We start from the raw sequence: 22,918 nt of genomic DNA on the forward strand, positions 1-22,918 counted from the left end.
TTGTTACACGTGTGCACGTAACAATCAATTGTTTTCTTTAATTTGAACTCAATTACTTGTTTTTAAAGAAACTACATTTGTCACACACCTTCTTATATACAGTCTATGGTTCATACTAAATCACAATATATTCCCGCCTTGACACCAGAATGCGGTGAGGTGAAATCATTTCTAGACAGGCACTTCGGTGGTCACCACGGGTCCTGGGCCGGGCTGTGATAGGTCTGGATTCCATTGCAGTACAGTCTCCTTCAGCTCGCCCTTCTCCCGGTGACGCCTGCTTCGGCCGTGCAGTGTGCGCAATTTCCCTGCTAAAGTCACTTTATAGAACCACTCGCCTCATCCACTACCGGTAAGAGAGTTACATGTTCCGCCTGACACTGTTACTCAACTTCATAACAAGCTGGAAGTAGTGCTCAAGCTTGACGCACGCCGGTACTCTGCAGGCTAGCAGGTTTAGCTAGGCTAGCTTCACTCGGCATGCTGCGTCTGACACCTGACAACAAGTTAAAGCAGCGGGTTGCGTGTTACTTTGACTTTGTACTTCACGTCTCATGCTGCTGGTACATCAGCCGGTGTTCTGCATAGCTACTCAGATTTTTTTTTAAAAGCATATTACTCAAACCTAAGCTATCACTTCATTTACTCCCTTGGGCCTAGTTGGCAGGAGTGAGTTAACTTGGCTGGCAGCTAACTCTGTTAATTAAACCATCCCACGAATGGACACTGACATGTTCCTCGACACGCCTCCCTGTCTCTTCAAAATTCACGTGCACGAGTAGCGTAGATTTGATTAGAGCCAGGCCTGAACTGGAATCTCCAGTGCGGCAAAATGTCCCCTCTGTCGGCCGGTAACCTTGTCCGTCGGCTGTCTAACACTCGTCCTGCTGTGACTACCTGTGGCCCCGGGACGCTGTCACTGTGCCAGATGTGTCGAATTTGAAGTGTAACCAACACTGTGATGGTAAAAGTATAGCTACATGTTAGCGGAGACTCCATGTAAACATATACAACGTCACTTTTAATGACGGACAGACTCATTACGTGCAGTCTGTGCGGCGATGAAGACCCACGCGTCTTGTAATTAATAGGACGTTAGTAAGATATTGGTTATGAATGCACACCAATGCAAAGAGTTTACCACGCAACGGGTTGTAGCAACCACAGAAAGAACAGATGGGGGAGCAATTTACATCTTCATAGGAATCAGGCTTGTTTATATCCTCTTAACTTCACAATGCATCTATGCTGACATGAGTGGTACATTAAGTAGATGTCAATTCCTGTCCTTAACTCTCAATATTGATGCCTCTTTGTCATTCAAAGACGTTTTCCAAGCAGCTTCGTCCAGCCTTATTTACACACTTTGTATTAGTAGCTGTCAATTTATTATGTCAAACTCCTTAATCCACAGTTGAGATGAATTGCTTAAGCCATCATGAGATCATACTCTTTGTAATTCCCTCTTTTTGAACAAAAGATGGTTGGTAGCACTGTATTTGATATTAGAAAAACTAATTTGAACATTCTGTTGCTTCCGTCTACAGATACAATGGCCGTGCCTCCCTGCTATGCTGACCTGGGCAAGTCTGCCAAGGACATCTTCAACAAAGGCTATGGTAATGTTTCTTTCAGTTTTACCAAGTGGCCCTGATGTTAAAATGTACCGTCATAGATAGGTTTTGCAATTATTTGAACAAAACTAATTTTCTTCAGGATTTGGTTTGGTCAAGCTGGATGTCAAGACAAAGTCAGCCAGTGGAGTGGTAAGTTCATTTATCTTCGGGTTAAGATGGTCGTAACTGAAGTGATTTAATGACACATTTGCATAGGATGATGCAATTTGAATGTTAATTGGACTTCCTTGCTTTGGTTAAAGAAGACTGTGTTGGCATTGGCAGCCATAAAGGTAGCCCGGTGCCACCCAGTGAAGTTCAACCTCAGTAAATGTTCTTTATGCTCTTCCATGTATGGAACAAAGTCTTCAATTGATTATCAAATCAATTGGTTTGTGTTCTCTCTGTATATATCTATAAAAAGTGGTAAAACAAGGCATTTCAAAATGTTTCCAAAGCACAAGGTATTCTCTGCATGTTGTGTGTTTTGAGCCACAGTCTGAAGCTGAATGGTATGTGATGCCAAACAGTCGTGTAAAGCCCCAAATTTAAGAAGCCAAAACCTACAACACTGTGGCTACTAAGCTACCTACTCGAACATGAACACTGTAATTCGTTATATCAGAATAATATAACACTTTTTTTTCTTCTAATTTAAGATAATTTGGTTTTTTTATGAGAATTGGCTCAGCCAAAGTCTTTAATGATTTATCAATCTTTTCATTCATAGGTTTTTCATCCACTGTATTGCTTATGAATGTCTGGAATTGTCCCTTGCAGGAATTCAAAACGGTTGGTTCTTCCAACACTGATACCAGCAAAGTTGCAGGCAGCCTGGAAACTAAATACAAGAGGTCAGAATACGGCCTGACCTTCACTGAGAAGTGGAACACTGACAACACCTTGGGAACAGAAATCATCATTGATGATCAGGTCGGGAAAATATTCAAACATATGTGTATATCTTTTTATTATTACTGTTAATCTGTTATTTTAAGTATCAAAAGTGTCTGCCCAGTAAGCATGGCAGAGCAACACACTTATTTTAATGTAAAATACTTTTTTATTGTTTTACAGATTGCTAAGGGACTGAAGTTGACTTTTGATACCACCTTCTCACCAAACACTGGGTAAGATAATGTATAAACAATGGCAACGGTAGTTCCATTTTAACTTGACTGACTGTTGCGTCTCAACAGCGGTCATTTTGGCAACCTGATCTGTGCCGTACGTGCTTCAGACCAGTGTAGTTCTCGTCCATGTAACCCCAGTCCCAATATGGAACACATCTTTTGTATCGCGTTACTGTGATTTTCCCTTTTGCATATACGCAATGTTTGTGCAACCAACCAGCACGTTGGCAGTATCTCGCAAGCATGACGAGATCTAATTCAAAGCCAAACTCGGTCACAATACTTATTATCTGAACAATCAACGATTTTGATTTTGAACGATCATGAATTTTGGTCTGTTTTTCCAGTTTTAGCCACAAGGCTGCAGTCACAAGATTGGTTATTGGAGCAAGATTGTTTTAATACTGCAGTATTTTACTGTGGTTACAACTTAAGAATTGATACTGCTGTCAAAGAACAGGCAGACTATATTGTCAAAATCTTCTTGCTCTCATTTCTTTTTTCTTCCCGTTCATAATAGGAATACACACTAATGCTGCTATAAAAAAAAATGTTGATAACATTGTTGAATGCAGCCATCTTGTTTGAATTGGTCACTGATCCAAAAAAAAAGGTTACGATTGTAAGAACAGCCAGCTTTATAAAGACTGTTGATTCTCACTGACTGAATTGCAAGCAGGTGAAGCTCTTTAAAAAAATATATATAGAAATGCACACTTTTATTTATCCCTGTAGGGAATTCCTTCTCTGCGTTTGACCCATCCTTAGTTATTAAGGATCAGTGGGCTGCAGGGAAGTGCCCGGGGCGCAACTGTGGGTTCAGTGTCGTGCTTAAGGACACTTCGACATGTAACTATGGGTAGAGCGGACGACCACTCATCCCCATGAGCTACAGCAGACCCAAATATATATTGTAGAATAATGACTTTCAATCAAAGTTGTGTTTTTCATCAACAGCAAGAAGAGTGGCAAAGTTAAGACGGCCTATAAGCGCGAGTTTGTTAACACGGGCTGCGATGTCGACTTTGACTTCGCTGGCCCCACCATCCACGGAGCTGCTGTCATCGGTTACGAGGGGTGGCTCGCCGGTTACCAGATGACCTTCGACACTGCCAAATCCAAGATGACCCAGAACAACTTTGCTATTGGCTACAAGACGGGAGACTTCCAGTTGCACACCAATATGTAAGTAGTGTATTTACGTCAACGCTGGAATTGTATCTTCTGTGAACCTTCAGTTCACTTCATCCAGAAATTAGGAAATCATGGACACATTCATTCAACAATGGCAACAAGATGTTGATTTCCAGCTAATATTTAAATTTCTAGGTTTATAATTAATCAGCACAGTTGTGAGCTCTCTGTTGGTTAACTAAATAGATTCCTATAGGGCTGTAAAAAAAACTGCACTCATTATTATTTATTATATACTTGATGACAAATTCAACAACAACCAGTGGCGTCCCATTTTTCTTGTTTTCCAAAAATAGAAAGAGCTGTGGCAAGAGGGTGCAGTCTGCAGGGAGATTTCGATCAAAACGATTCGGCTATTAATCAGATCTCTCAAATGCTTCTGATCTTTCAAGCAATGACGGTGCTGAGTTTGGAGGCTCCATCTACCAGAAAGTGAGCGACAAACTGGAGACGGCAGTCAACCTGGCCTGGACCGCTGGCAGCAACAGCACTCGCTTCGGTATTGCAGCGAAATACCAGCTGGACAAGGATGCCTCCGTCAGCGTAAGTGGTGCAGCAGAGGCTTTCAGAATGGGCTGGATGAGGCTAAATATAAATGTAACTATTCATTGTCACTGACACACTTTTTTTTCTTCTCTCTCCATAGGCTAAAGTGAATAACAATAGCCTTGTTGGTGTTGGGTACACCCAGGCTCTTAGACCAGGTAAGGTTGTTTACTACAGATTCACAGACAGCTGGAGGATGTTTACAAAAATGTTTATCGATGAAGAATGCCTCCAACTTCAGTCCTCGCCATAGCAGTGTTGAGCAAAATAACTTTATGTAGAACAGTAATTTATAGTAATTCTTAACAGCCTCCCCTTTCATCTCTATTTGTCACAACCCAAGCTAGAGAAAAGTAACTGCACTTGTGAAGGCTCATGTTGCTCCTCTATCCTGTGCAGGTGTGAAACTCACCTTGTCTGGCCTGGTCGATGGCAAGAACATCAACGCAGGAGGACACAAGCTCGGTCTGGGCTTGGAACTGGAAGCCTAAGCTTCCAACATACTGCAAGGGACTTGGGAATATCAGAAGAATCTGGCCTTAAATGTGTGTCCAACTCTTAACCAGCAAGGGGATATCTTTGAGAGATTGGTTCAAAGGCTACGACGACAAACTCAAACTTGTTAATTACCTCTTCAAGTTGGTGCTTCTGTCATTGGTAGATCTTACCTTTGTGGCGTTTTACTTTGTAGTTCCATCTATTCAGGAGACAATTGGAAGCATAATATATATATATGGAGTCATTCTTTTCTGTTGGGCACTGCCATAATAATGCAATCATGACGATCCCTTTGCCGGTCATCTCTGTGTGGCTTTGTGATTATTCCTAGAGGGTCAACATCAGTTGACTGTTTTGTGTGGTGAGTCATACCTTTATTCATTTTACAATCGCAACAATCTGATATTCCTTTGTCGTCTTCAGTTTTATTTTATAAACTGTTAAGTACACTAGTAATTATGTGCTATTTAAATACTGCTGCACCCTTCCTGTTCATGCACACAAGGACACACTAGCGCTCTAATGTTTTGCGTCAGCCATCATGGTTTGTGATCTGTTGAAGCTGCACATGCGACCTTCCCTTAAACTGGGCAGTTTTTGGGTTGCTTAATGTCGGGTAACCTGTACACTTGGCCCACCACGCGGAATTAGATTTTTTTCTTTTCTTCTCTATTCTACAGACAGCTAGGGGGTTCATGAGTAATGTTCACAGTAATGCCAAAATATCAATGTCCGGAAGAGGTTGCTGTCTTGGAAAAGTGCTTTCCTGTACTGGGCAGTGACGGCCCGCAGGAAGTCTTGGAGGTCCTTATGTGTATGTATACATTTTCAATAAAGTCTTTGCACTTCACAAATGCCTTTTTTCTTTTATTTGTGATATTACTAACGACTTAACTAGCATGTTAACTTTGCGGAGGCCTGTGTCAGAGTGGATGAGGTGGGACATTTTGCTAACAAAGCAGCAATATAAGTTCAACGTGCTGTCGCTCATGGGGAGAGCGGTCGTCCCGTAACCACAGGGTACTCGGCTCGAGCCCCGCTCTCCCCATAGGAGCGTGTTGAAGTGTCCTTGAGCAAGACACTGAGCCCCTTCTGCAGCCCACTATTCCTTCATGACCAAGGATGATGGGTCAGATGCAGAGAAGAATTCCCTGCTGTGGGATTAAAACAAGTGAACATTATTATCGATGGGACTGATTTAATTAAATATTACATTGAAGGTGATGGAGTCAGTTTGTCGATGAACAAACCCTGACCGGTTGCCTCGTCTTTACTGCCCAGAGTGCTGCCTGGACGCTGTGTCCGTGGCAGCAAAACAATTGATATACTGTCTGTTTTGAGTGGAATGGCAGCGCCCATGTAAAATGATTGTTGCCATTAATTCCATGGTCTGATATTGATCTAGAGCCACCTTTGGCAGTTGGTCTCAACAGCTGATGAATGGTATCAATGGCAATGTGGCAACACTGCAGTAAGTGGAGCAGTTTGTTGCCAGAGGGGAAATCAACTGATGAATACATGCCATACAGTGGATCAATCGGAAGCAGCATGTCGGCGTGAGCACACACACACACACTGACTTGTTATCAGATGAGGTTGAGGCACAACAGAGTTTAAGGAGGCCAGCCAAAAATGTTGATACTGCATTTATTCTTAAGCATATACCAAAGCAAATTAAAGTAACTACATTTTACATTCGTCAGGTATTGAACTCTTTATCACATTTAAAGTCAAAAGCCGTTTTGTAAACCAAAAGAATCCCTGTCTCTCTTCTCAACACGGCCATTCGGAGGAGAAACACAGCCGCCTCGTCTCTGCTGGGCTCAGCTTGTACCTTGAACTAGCGTCTGCAGTGAAGCCATGTTCTATTGATGTTGATATTCGCCTGTCTACTGCTGTCATTTCAGGTGGATATGTTTTGCTTTTAGTTGCACTTATTTCTCTGACTTACTACTCTCCTCCACCTTCTCAGTCTTGAGGATCCTGTATTTGCTCTGAACTTTCAGACCGCTCTGGTTTCTGAGCCTAGCTTCCTTTCGATGGCCCCTGATGCAACTCTTTGACTTCTGAATGGACGGTTGTCTTTTCCCTCGGCAGCACAGTTTGGACTGTTTGGGTTTTATTCCTACTGCTAGGCTCCTGATCCGCCACTTCAAGAGAAGGCTCTTTATTTGTATCATCTCGAATGCCTTTTGCTACTTTATCCTCCCCCTCTGCAGCTTCAGATTGACTGATTCCTTTCGGATCTGCATGACTCTTTTCTTTGTCCTCACTCGAGGATGTCGCACTTGTAGATACTTGAGCTTTTTCTGAGAGCTGCTCTGTTTTTACGGACAGAGTGGCCGTGGCCTCTGCTATATAATTGTCTTTTTCTGAAGCAGGGAACTTATCCCGCACTCGAGTCGTGTCCGATTCTTTACACACGTGGGTGGGGCTCTCGCTAATCGGCTGATTCCCTCGAGTTGAGATAAAACTCTTTCTCAGCATCTCCTTTTTTTTTTTACAATCAGCTTTTTTCAGAAGTTCATCCTCCCCAGAAACCTCTGGCTTTAAATCAGAGAGATCTTTCTCAACCATTGTCCCTGCAGCTTCCTTCTTTTCTTTCGTGTTTTCAGATCCTTTTTGATATTGCTTATGTTTTTCCTCATTCAGGCTCTCACTTAACACAACTTTGCTCTGAGTATCTGTATATGTACCACAAAGAGGGCGGGCCTTATCAACCACTTCACTCGCCTCTGACTCTTTACTTGTTTGACCTATTTTTACCATCATCCACCTCACCAGGGGTCTCATCATCATCATCATCATCATCGTCCACTAAATTCACTACTGACGCTACTTGATTCTGCTCACGATCAGGCATCTGCTCACCTTCTTCTTCTCCACTGTCTGTATTATCCTTCTCTTCCTCACTGCCTATCCCTCTATCTCTTTTGGTAAACTGCTGCTCATCTTTTCCCATCTCTGTCTCCTCCGATGCTGTCTCTTCTTCAAATTCGGACATCTCAATTTCCCTGGTGGTCTCCGTTATGATCTCCTCTACGAACTTGTACTGCGGCTCGGCTCGTCTGTGCCGGCATCCCGGTCGACTGAGGCGGGGCAGGGTGTAGACGGGGGACTGGTGGTAGATGTAGGGCAGGGACATGTGGGTGTCGGACATCGTGGATAGCCGAGCCTCCTCGACGCAGAGAAGTTTCCTGCAAGATAGGGCACAACCATTTGAATCTGCCAGGAACATCCAGCGTTGAATTCATTTGAATCTTTATTAACACGTAAGACTGGTGCAAAAGCCAAAAGTTTGTCGCCTAATAACAAATGTGCCTTTAAACACAATGTGTTAGTTATTTGCCTTTTTGTCACATTTAATTTGATTTTAAAATTAAATCCAACGGACAATGCAAGGGTTCTACATTAATGACCATGTAATACCCAGTGTGACTGTTTGCATCAGACACGGCACTTTGTTTAATTATTACAGTCACAATAGAAGATGAGGGATGGAGATTAAAAAGGGAAATTATGGAAAACTGTGATATTCAATCTTCCTTTTTTTCCAAAACATTGGCCCTGGTAATAACAATGAGTGCACCTCATGAACGTGTTCCACCATACCTGTAAGACAGTATTTCAACATCCAACGCCATCTTCACATTTAACAGGTCCTGGTAATCTCGCAGGTAACCAGACATGTCAAATTGGCAATTGATGAGCTCGTTTTCAAGTTCTTTGATTGTGTTCTGCAATGAGAGAGGGGAGAACATGGGAACACTGAATATGGCTTTAATACATCTTGCGTTTGACAAAAAAACCATCTGACCTGGTAGTGAATAATTTCTTCCTTGTGGTGATCCTCGACGTCATGGAGGTGCGTGTCCAGCGCTTCTCTGGTGCCCTGCGCACAGTCCAGTTCGGTGTTCTTGGCCTGCAGGCGCCTCCTGTGCTCCTGAATCTCTTGCTGGGTCGCTTTCACTGCCTCGCTCTTGCGCTCAGCTGCCTCCGTTAATCTTGCAAACTGAGATCGGAAAGTTTCTCCCATCTGCTGGACGTCGGACACGGTTTGACCTTCCAGCTGTGCCCTGACGTCGCGGAGTGCCGCAGTGACGCCAGGGTTGCCAAATGCTTGCGCCTTGACAGTCACTTGCGCATTCTGGATTTGGTCAAACATCTCGGACACCTCGGCCTTGTGGTGTCCCTTCAGGAAGAGGATTTCATCCACGAGAGCCTGCGCTTTTTTGTCCAGCTGGAGTTTAGCCTGATACGCGCCGTTGATGTCCCTCCTGAGAACCACAATGTTGCTCGCGGCATCCGCTCTGCCACGCGCCTCCTGTTCACGTTGTCCTCTCAATTTGGACAGCTCTTCCTCCAAATGCTGATGCTCGAGTTCAATCTGGTGCTTCTGATGAGTGATATCCTGGACCAGCTGTCTCAGTTTCCTAAGCTCTGGTCCGTACTCCTCCTTACAAATAGATGCGGGTCGGGCTTTCCCCTTGATCTCCCCAATGTCTCTCTCCAGCAGGTGATTCTGGTGCTCCAGGTGGTGCACATTCTCTACGAAACCCGCAAGACGATCATTCAAACCATGCATCACTTCTTTCTCGTTACACTTCCCTGATAGCGGGCTGGTTGAATTCATGCCCGAGGACACGACACTGCTTTCCAATTCCGGATGTTGTGACTTGTATTGTAAATACTCAAACCGAGGGATCCTGTTCGGTGAGAGGACTCGGTTAGCCATGATGGGACTCAGCCTGTCGCGGTGAATCTCCGGTGCAGGGATGCGGGCTTTTTAGAACCGTCGCCATCTGCCCGGGATGCAGAACGGAGCTGACCGCGGTGCTGAAAAGGTGTAGCATCAGCTGACGGTAATGAGCTCTTACACTACGTTTTGTCGCAGGCGGCAGTCACGTGGGCTGTGGCTGTCTCAAAACAACCAACACTATTATGCATTATTATAGTGAATTATTTTTATTATTTTATATTCTATATATTACTATTATTACTGGTATAATAATTATTAGTATTATTAGTGATGTACTTATTATCATGTGTGTCAGAGCGTTGATGTTAAAGTCCTTCTTTAATACCAATCCACTTTTATTTGTATGACTAACCTGCTTTATGTAGTGTTTTATAGATATGAACATTAAGTTATACTATTGGGTGCGATTTAGACAGAATATCATTGTCTCTGATGTTCAGAATATCTGAAGCTGACCCATTGCAACCGAATTATGGATCTGATTTGTCTTTTTTATTTGTCTCTCAAAAGAAAGACAGGCGTTGGGGGAGGAGCCTTGGACTGGATGGAGACGAGGATGTCAAGTTGTAACTGAACAGCGCTTCCGATATACAGCTGGAGACAAGTGACATGATGTTCTTTAAATATCTGAAGGATTGTGTGTTTGTAATGTGTTTTCTTTTTTGTGCATCTCCGTTCTCCAGAAAACGCTGGAGGAGCCGCTGGAGAACCACAGGAAGTCTCATCTGAAGCAGCTCAGCCGCCTCCGAGACGAGATCAATGCTGGACAAAGTCACAGAGGAAGACCATGCAGCAGAGATTTTCTTTACGGGGGTTTTAAATATATATATATATATCTGGCATTTGAGCCTTTTCTGTGGCTGGAAGAAGGCGGTGAAAGAGAATTGCATAGTCCGACTACCTAGACATAAATGTGTTTATTTATCTTTGATTTGTATAAAATGTTATTGTTTGCTACATTTGTGACTAAATTATCGGACTGTTAGACAGTGAAGGTCTCCATGTTGTCAGTTTGTGACTTAAAGGTGGCGTAATTACATGTAAGTCATGTTTGTCTCCTTATCATCATTCCACAAAGCACATTGTGATTACGTGATCAGATTATCATTGTATGACTCAATATAACCATCTGTGCTTTTGGTGTAATAGTTCTGTTTGAAAGGTGTTCAATCAGGGTCTGTTGTTGCAGCAGGAGAGACTTCATATGTTCTGTAAATGTTTCTATTTGATGTGCTGAACGACTAATGCTAATCTGCAACTGGCAATTATGTGTACGAATTTTTCAGATCCTTTATTTTGGTAAAAGCGCCAGTACAACATCTTAAAGTTCCCATTACAAGCTTTCCACATTACAATTCTACCTATATAATAGTAAACTTCAACTTTACTGCAACTGCTATTAGTAGTAAAAGGTGACATATCATTGCTATTTGAGTTGTGTTACAGTCCGTAATGTTAATCGCATTGCATGTTCTATGAAAGCATACAATTCCTTTCTCTTTTTATCCTTGTTGCTATTTTACTGGTAAATCATAGAAAAATACCACATTTTACCATGAACCCCTCAGGCTTTTGTAGACTCAAATAATGCCCTCCTTGTTTGAGCTCTGCAGCGACCTTTACTGGTTCTTAAAGAAATGTCCTGCCTGCCTTCAGCTACTATAGAGCAACAATGTTTTACCTTTGAGCTGTAGTGATGTAAAAGTTTGACTATTTCAAACCTAGTAAAATAAGAATGTGTCATGAATATAAAACCAATAATTTAAGACACTTAGTAGTGAAACAACATACACAAATAAAGGTCGCTACAGTCATCTCACTATAAAGAGCTGAACTGTAGCTTCTTTAAAATACGTATTTGGCTTTGTCTAATTTTATTTTGATGTGTGAGCTGTTGTGGTCTCAGTATAATGTTAGTAGAGCTGTTTCATGTTCTGTTACAAAGAAATCCACTTTTTTAATGTTTATCTGATCTTAACCCTTGTGTTGCCTTAGGGTCATTTTGAACCGAATCAATATTACACCCTCCCCCCGCCTTAGGATTAATTTGACCCCATTCAATGTTTAATGTCGGTGTTCTTTCGGTAGTCAACAAACAAACATAAAGTGCCTCACACTTAAACTTGGAAAACAATATTAATTCTAATAATTTTCTGGAGGTTTTAATTGCTGGCGTCAAATTGAACCCAAAGGGTAAAATATGTTAGTAAATATAAAGGTAACAGGAGGGTGAAACATTGATTCGGGTCAAAATGACCCTAAGGCAACACAAGGGTTAAGCTGTAGCAATCTGGTTAATATTGATTTTGGAATGATGACATGTTGATGAAATTGTATATATTGGTTTTACTTATAGCTCTTTTATGATTGCTGTCCCAGTAAAGACATTTGACACAGAGATCAATTTGTAATGTTTTATATGCTGTCGAAAAGACATTTAGGAGATAATGGTAGGAGCCGGAAAAAGAATACAGAACGAAATGTGCTAAAGCATATAAACGATAAGGCACATAGGGATTTTAGCGTTTAATGACTAGGGACAGCCCGTCGCCCATAATGAGCATGCTCAGATCAATCCTCTGGTCTTTGTGTAGCTTCTTATTGAGAGCATCCAGGGCCTGGGAGGTGAGGTCATCGGGCGCAGGATTCACAACCCGCCCGCTCCACAGCACCTTTCAGATAGAGCAGCAACAGTACTGTTTAATTATGTTCAGTCCAATCACACTGTACACCTCTCACAGACACAACGTGACAAGTCCTGGTCTGAAGTGAACTTACATTGTCGATCGCAATGATGCCCCCTGTTCGTATGAGCTCAAGGGACTTCTCATAGTATCGGTCATAGTTCAACTTATCTGCATCGATGAACACAAAGTCATATGTTCCAGCTTCCCCGGCTGCTATCAGTTCATCTGATGAAACAGAGATGAGAATACAAAATGCAAAAATGACTGTCCATTTTTGTCAGAACTTATGACTTCTGATTTTTAAAAGCACTTACTCAGTGTCTTCATGGCTATTTGATGGCGTACATCTATCTTATTTTCAACTCCAGCCTAGAGAAAAGGATTAGCTGTATGAGAGGTGTGCAGGGATCTTCATTTATCTTTTAAAGAGACTGTTAGGCTAAAACAGGAATTGATTTTGCATCCCAATTTGAAACAGTTCCCTGAGCGGACACTTTTTTTTTACTCTCCCGCCGCCAGCACTTAATGGGATGCAGACTCCCGTAAAGTCTTACTGACGGAAGGTAGATATACAGGATGAACAGTGTGCTGTCTGCTGCACAATCTTTCTCTGACAGAAGCAACAGTAAAGTGCCAGGTTGTGTCATGGCACATGTACTGAGTTAAGATTAAAGGTTTCATGGACAAATCCTTCTATTTTACAGTATCTTCATTTATCTTGTCGACTACTTGAGTCATGTTAATCTGTAAGACGTTTTCTCACCTCTTTAAAAAACGGTGTGGCAATGTCCACATAGGTGTCTTCTCTTTCAAGAGCGACCACTCTTCCATTCTCTGCCATGGCCAACGCCATGCTCAGTGCATTGTACCCTGTGTACATCCCTGCAGGAAAAAACATAATGTGAACTGAAAACCTAAAATATTAGATTATCTTTACAGTGCTTTAAAGATATGTAAAATATATTTTTTAAAGATATACTATGGAAGCAAAGAAAAGTCATGCAACTGAATCCTAATTTAAAAATGCAATCAATACTTTACTGCAAAAATATGAATACTGTTGAATTAATTACAATTAATGTGGTTTTAATTCCCCTCCTTAAAATTCCCAGGAGGCCATTTCAGGATGTGTAATTTCAAAAGATTTTAAATACATATTTATTTTCTTGTTTATACACTTGCAACACTTACATTTGATCAAATCAAATGCTCATTGTCAGATTACATAAAACTCCAAATAAATGAGTTTTGTCAAATTGGAATGGTAAAATTCCAAAATAAAAGATAAAAACTCAAACTTAAACATCAAATGAGCCTGAATGGAATCTGTTTGGTTGGTTATAATCAGATTGATGGCTTTTAGAGTAAAACATTTTGTAGCCAGTGTTTTATTTTCAACGATATGAATTCTCCTTGGGTTTAATTCACAGTATCATGGCACTCTTTGAGGGTCCTCTATTTGATCTCACATAATCTCACCGATCTCAATAGCTTTAGTTGCATTTATCAGTCGAATGAGATTTGCCATAAACTGGGCTTGTTCACTGGCAACCATCATGATGTTCCATGGGTCTTCAAGAGTTCTCTGAAATGACAATAATAATATAAATAATTCACACATCATTCTATCGTCTGATAGAATAAATAAATAAACAAGTATTGGTACTCTTCATTATCTGTGTCATATTAAACACATTTATTGTTTTATAAAAAGTAAAAACAATAAAAATGAAATGGATCCTAAATTAGAATAGAACATATGCAATTATAAGTGTTTCTTCAGCTACTTTTTGAAAAACTACCCAATTCAAAAGTGTGATCCAAAATTTAGAAGTTACCACTTCAAAGTCCGAATCATCTTTAGTTTTTAGCCTGGAGCTCCAGATGACCAGTCGGTCTTCATCTGACCTAAATAGACTGCTGGTGGCTCTTCAGCATGTTGATACATGTTGGCAAGCGCCGGCCCATGCTAAGCTAAAGATGATCAAAAGAATCCTGCACTGAATTTTAAAGGGAACAGATATCGACTTGGATGTTACAAGGGGGCTCGACCCAGAGGCCCGAGCAGCATCAGACTGAAACACTTGTAAACAATACAGGAGCATCTCATTCCAACAAGTAACACAATCATTACAATACAAATTATGAAATTAGTGCTTGATTCATCATCTCCATCTCAACATGAGACACGAATGTATGAGGATGTGTTGGTTCTCTTACCAGTCTGAGTTTAGTGAGGACGGGGTGCTCCCTCAGAGAGTTGTTAACAACATACTGCAGAACAGGGTCGTCCTTCCCTCCGCTGTGGCTCTTCCCAACGAAGGCAGACTTTCCCACACCTGACCGACGAGAAAATCAGAACAGCAACTACCACTTTACTACCAATTCGAGAAATCTCTGTCATCTGCCAGATTATATACAAAACCATCATATCGTACCTGTTAGTACAACAGCAAGTCCAATGCAACAAATCACTTTGATACCTGTAGCCATTGTTTTTGGGGCCTCTGAGCTTTGTTAAAGAAAGTGTGAACAGTTTGAGAGTAAATCCACTGAATCTCAGTCAGTTATATATTTGTACACTACTGTCTGTTTGTTTTGCTGAACCTTTGAGCGGGATTTTTCCAGGTATATTGCGAAAGTGGAAAGTTTCTGTAAGTTAGATAACAATGTGTTTATATCGAAAAAGTTAGTCTTAATGTATAACTTTAAAACAAATATTAGATTAAATCCCTGCAAATTAAAGCAGAGTCCCAAGAGTAAGGTCTCATTTTATTAAAAAAAGCTACCAATAATAACCCCATATATTATTGAGCCAAATTTGTTCATTTTATATTCTGAAGCAATACTGCAGATCAATCAGTTGGTTTTGTAAGCATACTTTGGACTGTTTCATCATTATTTGTTGTTCTAACTTTCTGCCAGGAATGTGCACAATTACTCAGCATTATATATAACTGAAATTCATTTGTAAAATGATAACTTTTGTATATTTCCCAAGATAACATCCTCAGTGTGTAAATTCCAGTGTGATATCAGCTGAAGTAATTAAGACTCTCTTTGAGTGTCCATAAAAGCTTGAGAGTATCTGACAACAATAGGTCCAGAGAGAACATTTATATTCAACACTTTACAGTCCATTGCTGAGGTTATGCCACCCAGCAGTGTTACCACTGTCGTACAATACTGCCTCTTAGTGGTGGAATGGTTTATTTCTTTATTTTCTAGTCCAGTCCTCCAGGTTGTTCAATGATTAGAGTACATTTACAGTAGTTTTGTCCAGCATGTTCCTGAGCTCCAATTGTAATTAAACATATTTGCACAAAGACCTACTCGCTCTAAAAAGTTGTGGCGTTCAACAGCAAAACATAGCGAGTAATGTAGAAGAATGCAAACCGTTTAAGAGCTCATATGATTCCGGTGCTCCCGGAAATTACAGCTATTGGTTTTGGGAAGAAGCAAATATATTATGTTATTTTTATAATTATTAAATAAGCTGAGTAACAGTGTTTTGATTTGAAATCAAACTATATTGTATAAAAGTATTCTCATTATCTACGCAAGATTGTAACACCCTGTTCTCTTTCTCCTGTGTTCCGTGTCTCTTCTGTGTCTTCTCTGTCTTAATTGTTTAATTCCCTGCACCTGCCCTCAGCCACTCTTGTCTCGTTAGTGTCTGATGTCGTACACCTGTTTCCCCCCCTATATATTGTGTCAGTCTTTCTCTTGTCTGCTGTCGGATTGTCGTCTATAGTTCCGTGTCCTTTTCCCGTCGTCCTGTCCGTGTTCCTGGTTCTGCCTGTTGACCCTGCCTGCCCTGAACCTGGCTTCTCTGCCTGCCCCTTTTGGACCTTTTTTTTGTTTTTTGTAAACTGTTTTGCCTCATTAAAGAGTGCCTTTTTTGTTATTCATATTGCGTCCAGCCTGTCTCTCTGCGCCTGAGCCTCACCCCGTCACAAGAACTTGACAGAACAATCCAACCACAGACAAGGTAAAGACTGACACAATATATAGGGGGGGAAACGGGTGTACGACAGACAGTAACGAGACAAGAGTGGCTGAGGGAAGGTGCAGGGAATTAAACAATTAAGACAGAGAAGACACAGAAGAGACGTAGGAGACACGGAACACAGGAGAAAGAGAACAGGGTGTTACAAAGATTGTTGGCATCACCATGATTTTGTGGTACCACCGTGTCATTTGAACTGTTAATTGAAAAAAATAGATAAGTGTTGCTGTGTAACTGACATCCATTAATTAGCTGACTTGAGTATTCCCTGCTTGTGATTACTGTGAGATACATTCATCACACCATTTATGGTGCCAGCTACGCTTTCATGGAAACTGCTTATGTTTGATATATACATATTAACTGGACACACAGCTTCAGAGGGAGAGGTCGACATGGGCTCTTTATCCTGTCCAATTACCAGTAAAAGTGGCAATGAAGAGCCAGAGAAGTGAGTGGAGTGGCCATACTGACATAAAAGCAGAGCTTAGCAACTCAAATATGAGTGTTAAGAATGTTTAATAATTGAATCTGGTTTTTAGGTGCTTTATAGGAAGAATATATCCACTTCCTTCTTTCAAAAGTTCTCAGATTTTCTTTGTCATATCTGTAAAGTAAGTATAAGTTCGTTTAATGAGCACAATGTTGTGATAAGACCGGTGGAGTGTTTTCATGAGCCACACTTTAGATCATGCAGTCTCGCAACTTCAAAATGGGAACAGGGAAAGATGTTAGCCAGGAATGTTCAAAAAGGGATTTTGGGGATGTGAGTGGGATGCGAGGTCTCTCCAAGGACACAGAGCTTCCTCTGTCTTATCCCGAATTAAGCATGCACAGATACAGACAAAAACAGGCCGCCAACAAGAACGCATCAATTAAATGAGTTGTGACATGAACTGTCTTTTTTTTTTAAAAAGAAGATATTTAAAAGTAAGGGGATCTCTCAGTCTGCACACAGTTGTGCTGAGGTCCTCGTGGGGAAAAATGAGATGACTTGTTTTCCCACCAGCTCTCTCTCTCTCTCTCTCTCTCTCTCTCTCTCTCTCTCTCTCTCTCTCTCCAGCTGCTTCAGGCCTCTGCTTATGTGAGGCTAATTGTTTCTGCTACTTGTGCCAAGTACCTACTCTTCCCCAGCACATTCTACAGACAGGCCCTGGTCCCTCAGCTGCTTTTTGTGTCTGTTTAAGGAATGAAAAAATGTGTGCTGCCATCTGCAGCGAGCACACCACTGTTCCTTCCCCCTGGCCGTGACTGTCAGAGTGCCACAATGATACACATTCACACACTTTCTCAGAGGTAGAATAAAAAAAAGAGTATGTGGTAGAGAAACAAGAAAACAAAAATGACACATACAACTGCTAATATGAAACAAAATAATTCAAGAGGTTCCTGTTTTGATGCGTTTAGTATGTGGGAGCAAAGACACTGCACATCTGGGGGGGGGGGGAGGCTTTTACATTTTGCAAACCGTGCAGAGAAGAAATATGAAAGTAGTAGATTTAAAACCAGACTCGTCTTAAAACTTATTTGCTGGTGTATATTTGGTCTTCAATGGATTATTTAGAAAGACAAAACTCCTGAGATTAGTCCACACAAATATATATGAATGTTGTTGGGCCTTTCAGCACACTTCAAACTGCAACCCAATTTATTTAGTTTAGTTCCTACACGTGAACAGCAAGTGGCAGTGTTGTTTAGCTAATCCAGCGTCTTTCCTATGCACACACAGGCTCATGGCACAAAGAGAGCCAGGCCTTCACTCTGCTGTCTGGGAAGTAATATCACTTTCCTCTTGTTGAATTGACCTGTGACACCATCACAGAGTACAGAGCGCGGCACATATTGACATGCTTGTAATGCCACATGACTGTTACATCCTCCGAATGTTTATGACGGGGAGGCTGCTTGTGATGCACTCTAATACCAGCAGTCAGTTTGGCACCGTCTCAGCAGGCAGATAAGCACGCATGAATATTAAGTGATGATAATCACAATAGAGAGACCAACGTCAAAGCGACTGACAGACATTTCTTGGCATTCAATTGACATCCTCAGATTTGTCCTCCGTTTGACAGCATCGTCTTCCAACATGACAAGCCTGTTTAAAGCTTCCGGAGGAGGCTCGCGCCATGTGCACACACACCAGCACACACCATTAGAGATGCATTGACACTGATTTTTACTCAAACTGGGCCACTGTGCTGCTGTGCTAGACCCGGACGTGTGTTTCTCAACACACACACACACATATATGCACCCACACACCCACTCCCACACATGCACACACACACACATGCACACAAAGAGCATCAGTTTATGTAGGCCACATGGAGAGTTGCAGAATGGAGATGAGGATATAGCAAAATATTCCCCTCAAACTGCTTTTCAATCATGGAAATCTGGATTTATTGCTGCGGTATTAAAATACAATGTATTTTGGAGCATGAATGTTGAAGATAAGTCATTCAATTCATTATTTGTGTATTCAAGCCGCACGGAACAAAACAGAGGATCTGCTGCAGAGAAAAAAATAAAAATAAATGAATGGCAGGTGTGGTTGTTTGACTTTCAAATCACCTAGGCATCTTTTCTATTAACCTGGCGTGTAAATAAATACATAATTCAATTTCCGAGGAGTCACACAATAAGTTGACAGTCCTCAAAAAGATCAAACAGGCATGCTTCGGGGCACGTGAGCCACATTGAAAAAATCATGGCTATATGAAAGCTGTTGACACCGTGAGCAAGCCACAAGAAGAGACAAATGTCATATCCTCAGAAACAATTACTGGGTGAACCACTGGTTCTTAAGCCAGCAGGTCTGCCAGCTATATCATTGTGTACACAGTAGAGCTGCTCCCAGAACACCTCACAGTGGTTGTCAGTCAGTTTCACAGGGAAAAGGCTTCGTCTTTGTAGCACTGAATATTTAAATATTTAACTGCCTCCGTCCATTTTTAAAATGTGCTTGCTCCAGTGTTTCGCGTGCAGAAAGTCACATTTATATTTTCTCATCTCCACAAAGACAAACTCAATCTCGTGTGTAGAGTCAATTCATCCTCCCTTCCCATTAGTCTCACTCTCATCTGACTGCCGTGTCCCATCGTGATCACACTTGAGGCGCTAATGATAATGTTATAACCCAGACCAATTTGCCATGGCAATCACAGTCGCTTAATTGAGTTGATTAGAAGCCCTCGGTCTGAGATGACCCCTCCGGACTTGGAAGAAGGTAACAGAGACAGACGGAGGATGCGATTCCATCCTACATTGTGTGTGTGTGTGTGGAGTGTTGGGAGATTGCGTGTTTGGAGAACAGGCCTTCGGGGGAGTGTAAAGGAGGAGAGGGGTGGGACAGTGGCGCTGACGAAGGGGTGGGGGTCTTTGAAATCACAACACTGCCTCTGTAATAGACCCAGACACAGACCACATCTGAAGTTAATCCAATCAGGGAGAAGCATGGCGCTCCCATCCGCTCAAGACACACAAACATAAGGTCAAGAGCAGCTTGTATTAGCGCGATGATGTCAGGGACAAGTGGTGGAGTTAATTGACTTTCAGCATGTTTAAACGGTTAAGAGAGATGGAGAGATGGAGAAAAGCAGAGGGTTTGCAGCAGGTTCAAGAAAGACGGATGCAAAATGAAGGCCAGATGAGTCAGTGTTTTATTAGCTGCTTGGAATCAACCTTTCAGAGTCATTTTAATCATTTTATTGTTTGGCTGTGGCAGGTTATTTAGAGCAGTTGGTTACTCTTTTGCTTGTGACCATTTAATGCAAAACGATGCTGTCTTCTTCCAAGCCTTCATGACTAATGCAGTGCATTAAAAAGACACAGTCTAGCCTGTCCGTCTATTCTTTTATTTAAAAAATAGTATTTTTTAAAGAATCTTAAGCTTTAAATGTCCGGGCAGATTTGTTATAATTTGTACTTATTCTTTTGGTAACTTAGTTCGAGATCAACATAAAAATATATATTTTTTAAAATAAAGTTATTGTTTACCGGTCTGTAGACATTTGACCTCTGAGCAGTGTGGCTCGTTTTGTGAAATGAAACATAGGTTTGTATTCCTCAAAATACTGTATGAGTTTGGTATTCGTACCAACACATTGTATTGGAATTTACTCATCACCATATCTCAAAAAGAAAATCAAATATTCTAAAGTAAAAAAATGAAAGATAATTCTGTGAACGATACTATTTTTTCTTGCACATCCTGAAAGTCACAGTGTGAAGTGTGTCGGCTTCTGGACGTTGGTAACCGCTGATTTAGAGAAATGACAATACAGAGTGACAGGAAACAGTAGTTCCCTGTCTTACCGTATTTTCTTCATATGATTAAAAATTAAAACGCATTCAGAAAATACAAGGACGGCTCCAATTATCCATCTCTCCAATGTCATTTAGCTGAGGGTGCTCCGGTTATACATTCCCATACATGCCTCATAACATATTGCATATAAACCATATAAGCCAAACGTGCATTTAGAGCTACCCTTCTAAATGTAAAAATATGTCTCACAATGGGGGACAACCGTGACAGGGCTTCACAAAGAATGGTACTGTTTCATTTACAGTGAAACAGGACACACTAATAAGAGACACAGAGCACAGTGCCATAATATCTGGGGATGGAAAGCAAATGTGCTTTTGAGAGCAAAGTATACTGGTCCCTTTCATCGGCGACTTGGTTCCACCCATGATCGAATGCAACATTCTAAAAGGACTATTTACTCTTTTCATTTCCTCTTGTGTATTACAGACCAAGGAGCGTGTGGCTCGCTGTATGAAAACAGGGCCTGGCCTAATGTTGCATGAAGACCATGGTGAATTCATATCGATGGGAGAGCAGCCTCTGAAGCCCAGCAGCCATGATTTGTTCATAAGCCACCGGGAACAAGAAGTCAGTCAGCTGACAGGTACTAACGCTGCCAATTGTGCCGTGGATAAGAGATGGGACACGGAGAATAGAGGGAGAGAGAGAGAGAGAGAAAGAGAGAGAGAGAGAGAGAGAAAGCAAAGGCAACAACTGGCTCCTCTTTTCTAAGCACTTGTGTGTGTGTGTGTGTGTATGTGGGGGGGGGGGGGGGGGGGTGCTGCGTTGTGTGTGCTCCCTGCACCCTGTTCCCCTCTATAGCTGGAGAGGATTTTACGGAGCAGACTGTGTAAACACCAGAATGCATGTCAAATATGATGAGTTTTGATAGCTGTAAAACATACCCAAGGACTGCTCCTCACTTATTATCTACAACCAGAGCCCTGCAGCTACATCTGCATCCTTCTGCCTTCCCTCCACGCATGTCGCACCACAAGTCCCTCTCTGGAAAGCATTGATTCTTTTGGCATGAGCCAGGGAGGAAGAGAGGTGTGATTTCTTTTGTGTTTCCTCACGAAAAGAAAATCAGCAAAAATAAATATTTTTGTGAGCATGGTACAGCCACAAGAAAAATATGAGCACATTGGGGAAGAAATAAAGATGATGGATTTGCTAGCTGACGTGTGCGTGTGCTTTGTGTGCCTTGTGTGTGTGTGTGTGTGTTAGGGCTCTGCAGAGCTTTTGGCTGCTACAATTGGTGCATTGTTGTTGTTCATGTGCATGTCGTTTTCTGAATTGTACATCTAAAATAGTTTTATGTGTGTGTGTGTTTGTGTGAAAGAAGCAGAACGAGCGTGTGCTGGAGAAAGCGACCGAAGCTGCAGGCCGTGTGAGGCTCCAGGGATCCACTTGAGATTGCAGGCAGAGGGACTGATAAGGCAGCGAACCATTCATCAGGCCAAATGAAGGTTGTAAAGTTGACTGGAGGAACCCGGGCATCACCCCAGGATGGCAGTGGTCCTCTCAGTGGAGACCTGTGACTAACACATGTGCACATGCATACACACACACACACACACACACACAAATAGCTCAAGAATGGGGAAAGACGGCAGGATGAATGGACTGGGAGTGTGTTCAGGAGGGGAGTGGGATAGAACCAAATCGGACCTCCAGGAGCAGAGGCCCCATCTCCTCAGAGCTAAACCCAGAGACTGAAGCTTCTGTCTGGGGTACGCGTGGCCCGCTCCACTCAGAAAACATCCATCAGACAGATATTACTGTAATCCAGAGGTGATACATGAGCCTAGGTGCCAGGGGGACAGTGTGTGCTGGTGATGGATACCTCTAGAGCTCACAGCGGCCTCTCAGAGAGAGAACTGCTGCGGCGCAGCTCAGCCGGGCTAACACTTTGCTGCTTTATGTCAATGTTTGAATTTATTCCAAAGTAATGCTCCTTGTATTTTATTCTTAATCACACTACCCAGAGGATGTAGACATATTTCCACCAGAGAAAGTGCCACGAAGTTGCACACTTATGAAAGCAATACATTACTTCGGCACTTAGGCCAGCCAAAGAGGAGCGATGAAGCTACTTTAGAGTGTTGCTGGTGTGTTTATAAGACTATATTAGTGTCTCACTGGTGCTTTGATAGAGCTT

General features: G+C 41.9%; 3 protein-coding genes and 1 long non-coding RNA gene across 4 annotated transcripts; 2 read left to right on the forward strand and 2 right to left on the reverse strand.

The window, feature by feature from the left end:
• The first annotated feature begins 242 nt into the window (after window positions 1-242).
• On the forward strand, window positions 243-5,841 carry vdac2 (voltage-dependent anion channel 2). The gene is made up of 9 exons (XM_056435281.1): window positions 243-352; window positions 1,548-1,619; window positions 1,717-1,766; window positions 2,397-2,549; window positions 2,694-2,746; window positions 3,707-3,934; window positions 4,336-4,486; window positions 4,590-4,647; window positions 4,889-5,841. Exons 2-9 carry the CDS (start codon window positions 1,553-1,555, stop codon window positions 4,978-4,980), a joined length of 852 nt encoding a protein of 283 aa, XP_056291256.1. The 5' UTR covers window positions 243-352; window positions 1,548-1,552; the 3' UTR covers window positions 4,981-5,841.
• Window positions 5,842-6,921: 1,080 nt separating this feature from the next.
• Window positions 6,922-9,722, reverse strand: LOC130206969 (neurofilament medium polypeptide). Its single transcript, XM_056435275.1, is given in 5 exon segments — window positions 6,922-6,954; window positions 6,956-7,744; window positions 7,746-8,184; window positions 8,600-8,724; window positions 8,805-9,722. Coding segments are annotated over 5 exon segments (2,304 nt in total).
• A 2,424-nt stretch (window positions 9,723-12,146) lies between these two features.
• On the reverse strand, window positions 12,147-14,979 carry comtd1 (catechol-O-methyltransferase domain containing 1). The gene is made up of 7 exons (XM_056435282.1): window positions 14,872-14,979; window positions 14,654-14,772; window positions 13,913-14,018; window positions 13,197-13,315; window positions 12,748-12,802; window positions 12,525-12,658; window positions 12,147-12,418 (listed from the first exon to the last, which is right to left on the reverse strand). The coding sequence occupies exons 1-7, from the start codon at window positions 14,924-14,926 to the stop codon at window positions 12,266-12,268; spliced, it is 741 nt and encodes a 246-aa protein (XP_056291257.1). The 5' UTR covers window positions 14,927-14,979; the 3' UTR covers window positions 12,147-12,265.
• A 1,391-nt stretch (window positions 14,980-16,370) lies between these two features.
• On the forward strand, window positions 16,371-22,358 carry LOC130206973 (uncharacterized). The gene is made up of 3 exons (XR_008834216.1): window positions 16,371-16,424; window positions 21,205-21,361; window positions 22,100-22,358. It is a non-coding gene; the product is annotated as an uncharacterized LOC130206973 (long non-coding RNA).
• Window positions 22,359-22,918: the final 560 nt, after the last annotated feature.

This window comes from Pseudoliparis swirei, chromosome 17, assembly GCF_029220125.1.
Source record: "Pseudoliparis swirei isolate HS2019 ecotype Mariana Trench chromosome 17, NWPU_hadal_v1, whole genome shotgun sequence".
NCBI classification, from domain to species: Eukaryota; Metazoa; Chordata; class Actinopteri; order Perciformes; family Liparidae; genus Pseudoliparis; species Pseudoliparis swirei.

Coding starts and splice junctions, on each gene's coding strand:
- vdac2 (XM_056435281.1), top strand. CDS start 1,553: ATGGCCGTGCCTCCCTGCTATGCTGACCTGGGCAAGTCTGCCAAGGAC. Junction 2,747..3,706: donor ACCTTCTCACCAAACACTGG/GTAAGATAATGT, acceptor TTTCATCAACAG/CAAGAAGAGTGGCAAAGTTA. Junction 3,935..4,335: donor TTCCAGTTGCACACCAATAT/GTAAGTAGTGTA, acceptor TGATCTTTCAAG/CAATGACGGTGCTGAGTTTG.
- comtd1 (XM_056435282.1), bottom strand. CDS start 14,926: ATGGCTACAGGTATCAAAGTGATTTGTTGCATTGGACTTGCTGTTGTA. Junction 12,659..12,747: donor AATAGCCATGAAGACACTGA/GTAAGTGCTTTT, acceptor CTGTTTCATCAG/ATGAACTGATAGCAGCCGGG. Junction 12,419..12,524: donor GCATCATTGCGATCGACAAT/GTAAGTTCACTT, acceptor TCTATCTGAAAG/GTGCTGTGGAGCGGGCGGGT.